The following is a 13478-nucleotide window of genomic DNA, read 5'->3' as shown; positions in this document are numbered from 1 at the left end:
AAGGCCAACTCATGGTCATATGCAAACCTGACCTCCTATTGGGACACAAGGTCTACAGAAAACCTATCCACACAGACCAGTGCCTACACAAAAAGTCCAACCACCACCCATGACAAAAAAGAGGCATAATTCGTACAGTCTACCAGTTGTACACTGGTAGACTGTATGATTCGGAACTGTGAAGCTCAATTTCTCAGTACCAAACTCAGCCATCTGAATTGGGCCCTACAGCAAATGGCTATTCCAAGAATGAAATCACAGGAGCCATCAAACCAAGAAAACAACACCAAATTGAAGAAGAAAAACAGCCACCCACAAATAAAGTATTTCTGCCTTGCATCAAAGGGGGTCATGTACCGCATGGGGGAACTGTTGAAAAAACACAACCTATAAACAGTATTCAAGCCCACCACAAAAATACAACAAATGTTACAGTCAGCAAAGGACAAAAAAGACCCCCTCACCACTGCAGGAGTATACCTTGTAGTTGTGGCCAGGTATATATTGGGACCACAAAACGCAGCATCCACACCAGAATCAAAGAACATGAAAAACACTACAGACTAAAACAAAGTTATGTTCTTTAAAAGCCTAACACTTTCCTCTTTCATTGCTCATTGATTACAAAACTGAAATCATCCATGCTACAGAAGTTCATAAAAAGCCAAGTTTGGTGTTCCAAACAAAAAACACAATGTTTTCCATTTAACAGGTTTAAGATTGAATGAGTTACTGGTGAAGCTTCTTGTTACAAATAATGAGTTACTTGGCACTGGCCAAAATCGTCTTGTATACTTACACAAATGACATAACCTTTGGAGGAAAATGGCTCGAAGGTACTAAATCACTGTAGACAATATCTGTTGCATGCTGAACCATACAACTCAACTATGCAACTGATAATGTCTGCATGGTTTCTTAACTTGGAGCAGCTTACATGCAAAAGGAGCATTATGAGGAAAAAGGATTTGGTGATTGGTTCCTTTTTCCAATAATGAAGCCTGAAAGAAGTTACATGGTAATTAGAGTTTTATGGGAGATAATGTCACTCCTTTTGGAATTTGTCAGCTCATTTTTCATTATTTTTGTAGTTACAGCAAGGTAGCCTTGGTAAATGGTACTCATGGGCCTCGTGGCGCAGTGGTTAAACCGCTGTACTGCAGCCAAAACTGTGCTTACAACCTGGGGTTCAATCCCAGGTAGCCGGCTCAAGGTTGACTCTATCCTTCCGAGGTCAGTAAAATGAGAACCCAGCTCACTGGGGGGGGGGGGGGGAGTGTGTAACCTCCATAACTAATTTGTGAACCGCCCAGAGAGTGCTTGAAGCAGATTGGGGTGGTATATAAGCAGCACGCTTTGCTTTGCTTATTAAGCAGTAGAGTATCTAGTGCAGCTCCAGCTGTGGTAAGGAATAATGTAACTAGCCCAGTCACAGATTTATTGAGTACTATCTTTTTGCATGCACAGCAAATTAACATCTAAAACTTTATTTTAGGGAGGTGCCTATGAAAGATGCCAAAGAATACGCAGAGTCTATAGGTGCAATTGTTGTTGAGACAAGTGCCAAAAATGCAATTAACATTGAAGAACTCTTTCAAGGAATCAGTAAGTAGAGTTTGTTTTTGTATAATTTTGTAACCCAGTTGGTTGGCATTTTGACAAGTCACTGATGAACACTTGCAGCTCCTAATTCCTTCTTGAGAGTTTAGAAAGGAGTTACTAGTTGTTTCTGAAGTTATGAAGTTTAAATTGTTTAATAAAGAATGCAGAGAGTTAGTCAGATAACTTTTAGAAGATTGCATGGAGTCATATCATTAAATATATATGCAAATTAAATACAAGAATAAATTTACCATCTGCACCGGTATCATATGAAACACTTTGCATAATAACTGACTGCTTTACATAACAGATGGCTGCATAATAAGGCCCCATTCTTATGTCTGAAGAAGGGGACTTGTCCACAAAAGCTCACATTAAAATACAGCAGTTATTCTTTAAGGTGTTTATGTCTTCTTTATTTTTTGTTTGTTTGTTTTGTTTTGGCCTCATCTGCATAATCAAGAGAAATATATATAAGCAGGACAGATTATATATACACTATAGTTTAACATATACTGTCTGGAATATGAAAGTTGATGGTCATATTTGATGGTCATATATATATGACCATCCAATTTCATATTCCAGATGGTATATGTTAAACTATAGCGTATATATAATCTGTCCTGCTTCTAAGGCTTCCTGAGTTTTCAGAACTTATAAGGACATATCAGAGAGTACCTTTAAAAGGTAATCAATTACCATTTTAATTCCACTCCAATATTAGTTAGTTACCATTGTAGTTGCTGTTTTAGAAACAATTATTCGCTTTCCTGATTCCCAGGAATAACTAAATCACTTTAAACATGCTTATTTACCCTTACTGTCATTCCAATACTCCAAAGTGTAGTTACCACAGTAAGTGCAGTTTAAAAATATATCCTGTGTCTCAAAAGTAACTAAATAGTTGCATATAGTTAATTTTAAAGAATTTGATTATTACTGACTGCTTGCTTGTGGAACAAAACATACTTTACTCTGGTCCACTTTGTTGTCACCTTAGCATCCACAACAAAGCATGAGGCAATAGTATAAAGCAGAGCTCAAGCCAGCATTTGAATTGTGTAATTCTTCTCCATTTAGAGAGACCACACCTCTGGCTTCTGTAACTGTCAAGTAATTAAATGTTACAGTTACATTGAAGAAGTTAGCTTTCTTAAGTTAAATTGTAACTTAATTTATTGCATGTTTATTATTGGGGAAAGAACTAATTACAAACTAATTCTTATTAGGAATCTGGAAGTTGAGTCATGGCAACTGGACTTCTTTCTTGTTAGGCTGAAACATTTTGCTACTCATCCAAGTAGCTTCTTCTTATTTGGAACTTCTAGCCACTACATAGGTGGCTGTTCTGCTACTCAGCCATTCGAAAGAGAGGGCCTTGTGATGATTCTGCAGCAGCTGCTGTTCTGCATCTAGCAGTTCTACCTCTAACTAAATAAATCCACCAATATTACATTACTTTCAGACTGCTGCTGAGAAGATATAATTCAATATGTGTGAGCAGCCTTATTCCTTAATGACACTGATACAGTGACCCAAAATAGCTACCTACATTTTTCTTGGGCTGAAATATGTGCTACTTATTTGCTATTATATTTGATACATTTATATGTCTTCAAGGATTTGAGTAATCCCTGGAGGCTAGGCGAGGCTGGCTCAACCATGGCCACCCAGTGAGTTTTATGCCAAGCAGGGATTTGAGACTGAGTGTGTTGTCTAGCCTTGCAACATGTCAGCTATATATTCTAATTTAATACAAATAATAGGAAAAGTTATGGTGGTGATTGGCACCATCCTGCAAGGTTAGCTTGGCCCTTCTTATAGCAGGCCCAGCTAGCTTCCCAGGCAGAAACAGTACTTTATGAGAGAGGGAACAACTTTGCATGCTCCTATTGTGATTTCTGATTCCCAAATGATTTGGAGGAAAAAGGAAGGACAAAAACACTCCTTGAGAAATCGCTTTATGTCACTTCCTTGTACGCATTTACTAAAGCCTGGGAAAATTACTTATTTGGACAACAGGTCCTAGAATTCTCCAGCCACTGGCTATGCTGGGTGGAGGTTTCTGGGAGTTGTAGTCCAGAAAAGTAACTTTCCCTGACACTGACACTCAGGTGAGTTGGATCAAGATTTACAACAGGGGGTGAACCCACCAACCTTTTCTTCTCCTCTGCCATAAAATGTACCTTCACTTCTCTTGTTTGAACTGCTGGTGGCTATTAGCCCTCCTTGTCCTGTCATGTGGTGCACCTGCTCTCTCCTTGTCAATGATGTGTTGTGGTGTGCATTGCCTGAGATTATCTAAGGTATGGTGACCCACCCTCACAGAAGGGGACTTTGCACACAGTAAATTTTTTAAAAAACTTTTCTACTTAGCTGATTTTTTTTAAAAAAAACACACTTCAAAATGGCCATATCTGCCTTGTTATTCTAAAGTATAAGGAGGAGTTTTGAAGACCAGCTCACATTGTGTACCCTGCCACTGATATAATACTTAAAGGTTTGCGCTTCAGAGGGCTCTGCTATTTGAAACACCTTTGACATCTAGGAGGCTTCTACTGGCAAAGAACTTGAAAAATGATATGGTTAATTTCCCCGAGGTAGCAAGAGGAGGACACTGGAATCAATGGCAGATGCTGACATCTGAAATAAGACAAGTCTGACAAGAAGGCACAATCAATCAGTATATGTCACTGAAGGGAACTCATTCTGAACTTCCCTTTAGAATAGCTCAGGCCAAGTCATTTTTGTCTTCTGCAAGGAGCTGTTGCTGACTTGCATATTAAAATAGCATTTCATTTTCCTATCTGTTACAGCTGTCTGTGATTCATTAAATTTGGCCTGATTACACAAAGTACAGTCTGAGTAAAGACTGCACTGTTGGTGTATTCTCAAACAGCTTCTCCCCACAAACTGCACATTCTCTCAGCTACTTAGTTTCACAGAATCTCACAGAGGATATTGAGATGGCATTTGAAATAGAATTCCTCAGATTTTTTTTGTGAATTTTCACATAAGAGTTATGCTTCCACTAATTGGAGCAATGGTGTTGCATTTGTATAACCAGATACCTTTCACTGAATGATGTCCTCCGCCACCATCAGTTTACATGAAATTCACAAAGACAGCCAAGTGATTATGCTGCCAATTTATATTTCCTCTCTAGACAAAGGAGAATAGATGTGAAGAAATGCCCATCCCAAACAGTAATAGCTAAAAAAAATAATAGGATATATTGGCCGAAACCCTGTTGCTGTAACATGTGCCATTTAGGCTGATGACATCAGCAGCAGGAATAATTTTTCTGACTTTGGTCCCAAAGCTTCTGAGGCTCCCATGTATTCCCTTTCATTTTCTGGAAGTCCGTGGGAGCCACAGGATTTGATAATAATAATTTACATATTGTCCTCAAAGTTATATGTATGCTAGTCTTGTGAGGTATAGAGATATTTTGCCTGCCTGACAAACACCCTTGGTTCAGCAGACTGGAAGGCTACTGTAGCTAATTTCCTGTACAATTTTAGTGCAGTATGATTTACTTGGGTGATGGGCTTGTAGCATACTTTATTCTGAAACAATTAGAGTGGAATTCAGCTGATTACCATTTTGCTTATGCATTAAATGTGCATATCATTAAGTTACCTTCACATCTCTCACCGTCTGGGGCATAATGATATTGAAGTCTTGTCTGAATATGATCTAGCTGGACAAACAATTTGTGTAACTTTGTTTTTAGGGAATGAACAGTCTTAGATAGCTACATAAAACAGCACAAACCTTTTAAAGCACATGAATCCAGTACCATGCTAGAACCATTTCATACATAATTTCAAATGAGCCAAGTGTTTTCATTTATCATTTTTACATTCCTCGGATAAACATAGAAAACGTCAGATTTCAACCAAAATATGGAGCTGCCTGATACTGATACATAATTCCTCTGGCCATCAGTCAATTACAATTCAAATATAAATATAAAATATAAAAATGATTGAAAATGTATTAATCATAACAATATGCAGTCCCCCTTTTTCAATGATCAGCATTAAGACTTTAGAATTAAAAAGCATATTGACATACCATTGATTATATTGTTAGTGTTTTACCATATTTCAAAGGAAAAAAATTGGATGAAAATAATTTTGTCTACTCTGTAAGTGACCACAATGTTTGAGACTCTAGAATATCTTAACTTCCCACATAGTGTAGAGGTTAAAGTGGGTCCTCTAACTTGGAATTTTCATGTTTTTTTCATGTCAGTTTGTATGTGCTCTAGTTCTTGTCTGAAAGAAATGCTTTATTTGACATAATAAGAAACACAAACCAATAACCTGTTCAGTAATTATGTATGCACAGAGGTGTCATACATAGAAATACTAGTAGTGCTTGACAAAGTACACAACCAGCACTTCATCAGATAGTCAAGATAGCTTCTATAGTTGAAATTCTGCAGACATCTATTTTGAACAGGATGCTGTCTAGAGAGCCTTGCATTATATTATTTATTCATTATGAGGTTTCATGGTGAGATCATTAAATTCCATGAATAATGTAACAGTCTATCTTTGTGGGGAAAAATATTTATTTCTCCTCAGTTGTTCTGTATGTTCTACTTTAACCTATGGTTCAGTTGTGAAAATATAAATGTAGATGTATTTATAAACTTTAAAACACCAGTTCCTCTCCTGATCCGGGGATTATTATGTACATAACAGGTTTTGGTATGTAGGAGAGATGATGATATATTCAGCAAGCACAGTGTGGACATTCTTTTTATATAATGTGCCAAACTAGACTAATGCAGATTTGTGAATGGGATCAGTCAGGTGCTTTTGTTATAAAGATCAGAGCGACTGTCAGAAGAAGGATGTTGTTCTGGATCTCATGTATGTTGAGGATGTTTTAAAGCCTTTCTGGCACTTTTGTTTGTTTTTTGGAAATTTTCTCCCAAGCTATAATTTTTCCCATAGAAATCCTGTGTCCTCATATTCCGCATTATATCTAGAGAACATGCCAGGTTCTAAATAACTGCATGTGTTTTGTTTTGCAAATGTATAGGTCGACAGATTCCACCCTTGGAAACTCATGAAAATGGCAACAGTGGAACAATCAAACTTGGAAAGCAGACTGCACAGACCGCTAAGAGATGTTGTTAAAACCAGCCTGAGCTGGGTTGATTTACTTGAAAATAAAATCATGTAGTTTGCTTATTTATTGAAGTATAGACTTCAGAAACTCGATGACAAAACATCTTGTCTAAAAGCAATGAAATCCGTACTCCCAGTGCACATAGTAGGAGAAAGAACTCCTTCTCATTAGATCTGGACAGTTCAATTTAGCAACAAACTGTTCAAAACATTAGCTCACATTTTTTGAAAAAAGTAATCTTGTTAAACCAATGGCTGTTTGAATAGACATTTTGTTTTAAAATAGTCAGGTGAATGTTACATTTTATACAAGACCCAGTTTCTTCTGTTTACAATGCATTGTTTTATACTCTGATTTCACCTTTATAGAATAACAATGTGTGGTATTTTAACTACATGAATGTTGTGTACTATTTTATCTTCTACTAGATTCGGCTTCTGTGGCTTTGTTTTTAGAACAATAAATCACTTTTCAGAAGTGTAGATCAGCTAGTTATTATCCATGAACACAAAATACATAAAAACTCTAGCAATGTTAAAATACAGTAATACAATTCTCGTAGTTTTTAGTTTGAAGGTCTTGTTTTGTCTGTATTTGAATAGCAAAAATACCAGACTGTGGTCAGTATTTTTAAATGCATTCTGAAGACAAAAAGAAGAGAAGAGAAAGGCCTTGGCAAAGAAAATGCCAAATGTCCACATTTAGCCTAAAATTATCTTAGTAAAAATAACAGAAACTGCAGCAGAAGTGAAAAAGAACTAGATGAAGGATCCTTTATGCAATTAATTTAATATTTGAATTCATTTAAAGTTCATCTGGCAGATGTGTGCTGCTGTCAGAATCTGGCAGTAAATACTGCCCGATATGTGTTTTGGTGCAATGAACTTTTAATATAATGAACTTTATTTCCTTCTTCTGTCCAATTCTGTTTGAATGACAGAAATAAGGAACCTTTATTCTGTTCACATGTGTCCTTTTCATAATGGAACAGTAGCTTTAAGGAAGCTGCCTTGCACAATGGGACTTTCTAAGCATTTCCCCCTTTTCTGCTACAGCTCCTTGCACCCTTGTTTTTTCTTAGTGTTTTCAGGCTGCAGAAAAAGAAGCTTTTTTCTTTTTACATAATAAGTAAAATTAATTTACATAAATTTATGTAAATTTTTAATACGTAATTTACATATTTTTTTTCTAATACGTAAACAAATCTGTGCATTTGTAGAAATAACACTGATTTTTTTCTCTTTCCAATGTTGGCTTTAATTCTTCTCTGAATAAAGAGCATGCCATGTAACCTTTGGCTGAAGCCAGATTTGAGAGCTGAAGTTCTCAAATTATAACACAATGACTGAAATTCTATTGGTGTTCAAATAAGATTTATATAATTTGCTGCAGCTAAACGCAGCTAATTTCCAAAGTACAACACAGTTATGCAGTTATACACATGACCAGACCTGCAGTCAGGATACACCTTGACACCTCAGCAATTAGCTGTAATGAACTGGAGCAAGTTATGCAAATCTTATGGGAACACAAATAGGATTCTGAACTTCTTCACTCTGGCTACCGGCAGTATGACGCTGGCATTACTTTTTATATGTTAGTATTATTTTTCTTCTACGGAACAGAAATCATCACAACTCAATTCTATTTCTGCTTGCAAGACTGACTCAGTGAAAAGGAGAGTAGCAGAAATTTTCATAACAGAATAGAAAAAGATTATGACCAAACAACCAAAGGCAAAAGTAACAACAGAAATACGGTGGTACTTGTAAGACTGACACATTTATTTCAGTGTTAGCTTTCAGGAATTATTTTTCAAAGACATATATTATGAGATTCATTCTGTACAAATGTTTTTTCCATAAGGAGTGGAAAGGCTTCTTCATTCATGAAACTCAGAGGAAGGCAAAGCAAGACTAGGTATCCACAACAGGTAGTATCACCTTAGGAGTAGACGGAGGAAACACTTAAACCAAATTTTATGAATGCTTATTTAGAGGTAAGGCTCACTATACTTCGTAGGGCTTTCTTTCAAATAAATATACATAGAATTGAAGTATTATTTATGTTTTAGTTGTATACCATTGTACATTCCTGTAACATAAATGCCTGCTTGTTCTGTCTTAAGTATTACAATAAGACAAAGCAAAACAAAAAAGGTTACAAAATGCTGATCTGATTCTAAATTATAACTCTACTTACCTATATTTTTTACATTCCATCGGACAATTTAGGTTTGTCTTAAATAAAACAGATACTGGGAAGTATCAGTATAGTTTATATACCAAATTATTATTTAGCTGCATTAAGATGCTTTTATGAATAAAAGGTTGAAACTTCTCTGTTGAAACCCAGAAGTATGGTAGAGGCAGCTTATTATACAGTTGTATCAGCTGACCTGAAACTTCATTTTTATACAGAGCTGGAAAATTTTTTGTCAGTATATGGTTCACTATTATTGTTCAACAATTTATCTTTCACAGCAGTCTATCTTTTGAATCTAGCAGAAAATAGTTACCAGGCCGCGCTGCTTTGGGCAGCAGTGGCAGGCTGATAACATGTTCATTCTTTTCTCTTTAAGCACGTGCCTCACGTGTATCTTTTATCCAGAGTGAATTTGCTCTGGAATCTCCTGTAGGCACTGCTGGTGAAATGTGAGCTTTAGACCATAACGTCAGTCTCTAGAGTATACAGAACAATTAGTTTGTCTGGCTGCTTATAACCCACAAATCTGTGTGGCAGGAAAATTGAGAAAGAGTGAATTAGAAAGAAATTGAGAAATACCAACATATTTCGGGATTCAACAAAATATGTGGCATCTGATCTTGCTGACAGTATGACTTTTCTTAGGTTTGACCACTCGGACTGAAAGATGGAGTCAATTGCATGATCTACTAAAGTATGGCTTTAGTGGTACACGACAGTGATTTTCACATTTCATTAACTAATATTTCTTCTGACTCTTAAAAGTGGATATACCAAGGATAGGTTCATATGTAGGCAAGGATCATGCAGATGTGCATTCCCCTGGATCACTGGCAAGCTCATGCAGAGGCTCATTTGTGGAAACTGCTGCTTTCACATAGAGGGTAAGAAGCTGGCTGCTCTGGTTCCTCTGAGGATGAAATTATTTCATGTAGTGCCTCCAGACAAGCCTAGTGTTTGTTCTGTGCAATCTCATGGCATGTGTGCAGTACAGTACACTACTCACGTTTGTAGCATTGATTGTAGTTATATTTCTAAGTGTATTAAGATTATGAATGCAGCACTGCATGGCTACTGGTTAAAGGGGTACTAGCTATGGCTGTCTCTTTAGCAATTCAAAACCTACAGCACCTGGTAATTCTCTGTGGTATTTAGATGATGAATGGTGTCTGGCTGGTTCAAAAAACAACATCAACATACTTGTATCTGTAAGTGACCTTACCTAATTACAGTGCCAAATCTCTGTCCTGATCAACTAGCATAAAACCTGTCTCTGGAATACTGTACCTTAACTGGTAGAGGGCTCATATGAACTCAGATGAAGGCTTAGTCCTCCTTGTAAATCCTCTTTATTATATTGATTTGAGCTCAGACCTATCCTTCATTTGCAATTAATATCTTTTGTCGGCAATCTAATGAACTTTTTTTTAGAAGAAAAGAAATAGTAACATATAGGTATCTGTTTATAAGTTGACTGCTTTGGCGGTCTATCAAAAATCAAGCTAACAGAGAGTGATGCTTCTTATTAAATGATTCAAATTCATATGTAGACTTTTGTATTGTTTTTCTAAACAATCAAATGAACTCCTTTGCATGAAATAAATATAGGGGGACTGTAGGATTTTGATGGTACATTGATGACGCAGGTTTTGTAATTTGTTGCTTATGTTGGATAAATTCCATTTGCATTGAATAATATTTGCATTCCTAGAAACTATTTTAATTGTTTTCAGAAGTTCAGTATGATTATGGAACCATATTACTGAACAGGCCTGTGGATCGCTATGCTAATTATTTCTAAAGGCTAATGCTATTTAGCAGCATACTAAAAATGTCCTATTGAACTCAGTGGGACTTACTTTAAATTTTCTGCCAAACATGTTTTGAAGTAACCGTAACTTAGTTTTGCTTTGACATAGAATCAGTCCCTCTACTCTGTACTGATATATGAAAGGGGGGGCTGTGGGTGTGAAAAGAGCAAAATCATCTCTGATGGTAGACTCTTTCAGAAAAATAGCAGAGCATTAGAGCGACCAACCACCACCACCACCCACCTGTCCATTTCCCCAAATCCATCCCAGCTGAGGACGGAATATTGCCTACTTACCTTGCCACCATGGAATATCTCTATGCCACAAACAGGCAGAGGAATTATTCTAGTAGAATAAGAAGCACACATGCCTCATGCCCCTTACAGCAAATACAAAGGGTTGCTTGAGAAAACATCACATTGGACAGTTAACCCACAAAAACTCTTTTTAATAGTAACTACTTTGCCTTTGAAAAAAAATCATGAGGGAAGGGGGGGGAAATGTGCACCCTTCAGCATGCCCATTTGGAGTTGCACTCCTATTTCCCCACAATCTTTTCAGATGAGCAGCCCTGCTGCCACTGAAAGAAAGAGGGCTCAAGAGGCCAGCCCCTACTTCTACCATTCCCGCCCCCCTTTGGATAAAATAGCATTTCTACTTGTATGCTATGTATTACTTCCCATTCTAAAGAATTAAGACAGCATAGTGAAATTATCTTTATTCACTGATTCAAGCCAGTGGGAAAATTGTGCTGTGCCTCCAGACAAGACAATCAGGTAATATTTTTTCCAAATACCAATAGAATAATTTGGAGTGCTTGATTCCAATACAGATCAATAGTATTTCATATATGTAGACAGCTTTAATCTTTTGTTCTTTACTTGTGATAGCATTTAAATGCACATGGCACCCTGCTTTCTGTACAGATATGTAGTAAATGATGTATACATATTCTTATTTGCCTTAATTGTTTAAACAAATGTGCTCATTACTACCCTCTGCATTGTTCATGTGAGAGCTTTGAATGGGCTGGACCCACTAATCATTATGTATGAAATGCTATAATCTGTTAATACTGTTTATTCTATATTATATTTGTATGATCACAGATCAGTTTTGTGCCTAAATCATGTTTTTATTTAATCTAAAATGAACAATACTAATAAATAAATATTCTTAATCTTTATGACTGTTACCTTTATTCAATAAGAAAATCAAAAATGGCTGAAAACTTAAACTGAATTCTGGAATACAGGATTTCACCTATTGAAAATATTTAAAAATGGAAGTCTGGTTCTGATATGCTTTTGCATAAAATTGGGCACATATTTAAGGGTGGTTTATAAAATATACTATACAGAATGTTATTATTTAAAATTCAAGCTGTTTCTGTTAAATATGGAAATGAATTTTGTTACAATTTCTTCTTCACTTGTTAATTAAACAACCAAAAACATAAGTGCCATTTGTGAGATACAGGCGTGCACTCTTACAACATATTTTGAGAAAGAAGTCTCATTGTATTTAGCAGGACTTACTTCCACATAAATGTGCCTTGAAATATGTATCAGCAGGATAAACTAAAACACCATGCAGTTGTAATTAAGGTGCAACAGAACATCCTTCCATTTGATCAGGAAATAACTGCAGTTTGTCTCCAAAGGTCCTTTCATACATATACAACTATGGTACGATTGTAGTGTTGCAATTGTTCAGATTAACAACCTGTTCCTGCTCCCTTGGCTATTCACAGATCCCAGCACTATTCTTTTGCCAGATGATTTATATCTAATTGTTTACTTCGGGGAAAGGGTGCAGTATGAAGGACAAATAAAACTGGAAAACATTGTGTATGTGATTAATTGCATGCAGTTCTGCTTGTTTGCAAGCAAGAAGCGATTTCTAGTGGACCATTCTGCGTCAATAAAAATCTTAACAAATTACACGAGTCTTAAATTGCACAACTTAATAATAGGAAACTTCAGGTATGGCATGGTTTATATAGTTAAAGCAGAAAGATAGTTTAAATGCCTATTTCCTATTATACCTGGTATCACATTGATCACTTTGAAGAATCGTTGAATTTGTGGGGAAATCTTTAAATTTGGAACAGTTAGTGGAATCTTTGAACTTCAGTTTATAAGCCACCCACATAACTATAGTCGTTCTGAATGGCGCTATTATTGAGTTGTTTTTTTAAATCACAACAAGTAAGAATTTCCAAGAGGTAAGTGTGTGTCTGTTACAGGGGAAACAAAGTCAGTTAAGCAACCATATTTTCATGCCATTGTCTTCCCAAGTACATGTATACTGAATAGGACTACTCTAGTTTCACATCCTCCCATGAATTTCATCTGCATGTTCACTGACCCATCTTCATTCCTCTGAATTCAGTATCACTTAAAAGAAAATTTCAATCAAATGACTTATTCAGCTTATACTTTAATCACTGCAAGCTTTCTCCTTTTCCTTTTTGAGTAATGTAATAAAATTCCATCAGAAGTCAAATTTCAAGAATTATTCCTTTTATGGAAATCTAATTGGAAACATTCAGGGACATGGTGGCGCTGCAGGCTAAACCGCAGAAGCCTGTGCTGCAGGGTCAGACGACCAGCAGTCGTCAGATCGAATCCACGCGATGGAGTGAGCGCCCGTCGCTTTGTCCCAGCTCCTTGCCAACCTAGCAGTTCGAAAGCATGTAAATGCGAG

General features: G+C 36.4%; 1 protein-coding gene across 1 annotated transcript in view; it reads left to right on the top strand.

The window, feature by feature from the left end:
- RAB31 (RAB31, member RAS oncogene family) overlaps positions 1-11955 on the top strand; it is a 74489-nt gene extending 62534 nt beyond the window's left edge. The window contains exons 6-7 of the mRNA XM_020793554.3: positions 1496-1605; positions 6664-11955. Coding sequence (XP_020649213.1) covers positions 1496-1605; positions 6664-6761 — 208 coding nt within the window. The 3' untranslated portion in view covers positions 6762-11955. The remainder of the gene's footprint in view (positions 1-1495; positions 1606-6663) is intronic.
- The last annotated feature ends 1523 nt before the right edge of the window (positions 11956-13478 follow it).

Source organism: Pogona vitticeps, chromosome 4 (genome assembly GCF_051106095.1).
Source record: "Pogona vitticeps strain Pit_001003342236 chromosome 4, PviZW2.1, whole genome shotgun sequence".
Classification (NCBI taxonomy): Eukaryota; Metazoa; Chordata; class Lepidosauria; order Squamata; family Agamidae; genus Pogona; species Pogona vitticeps.
This window is presented reverse-complemented; position numbering and strand designations above follow the sequence as displayed.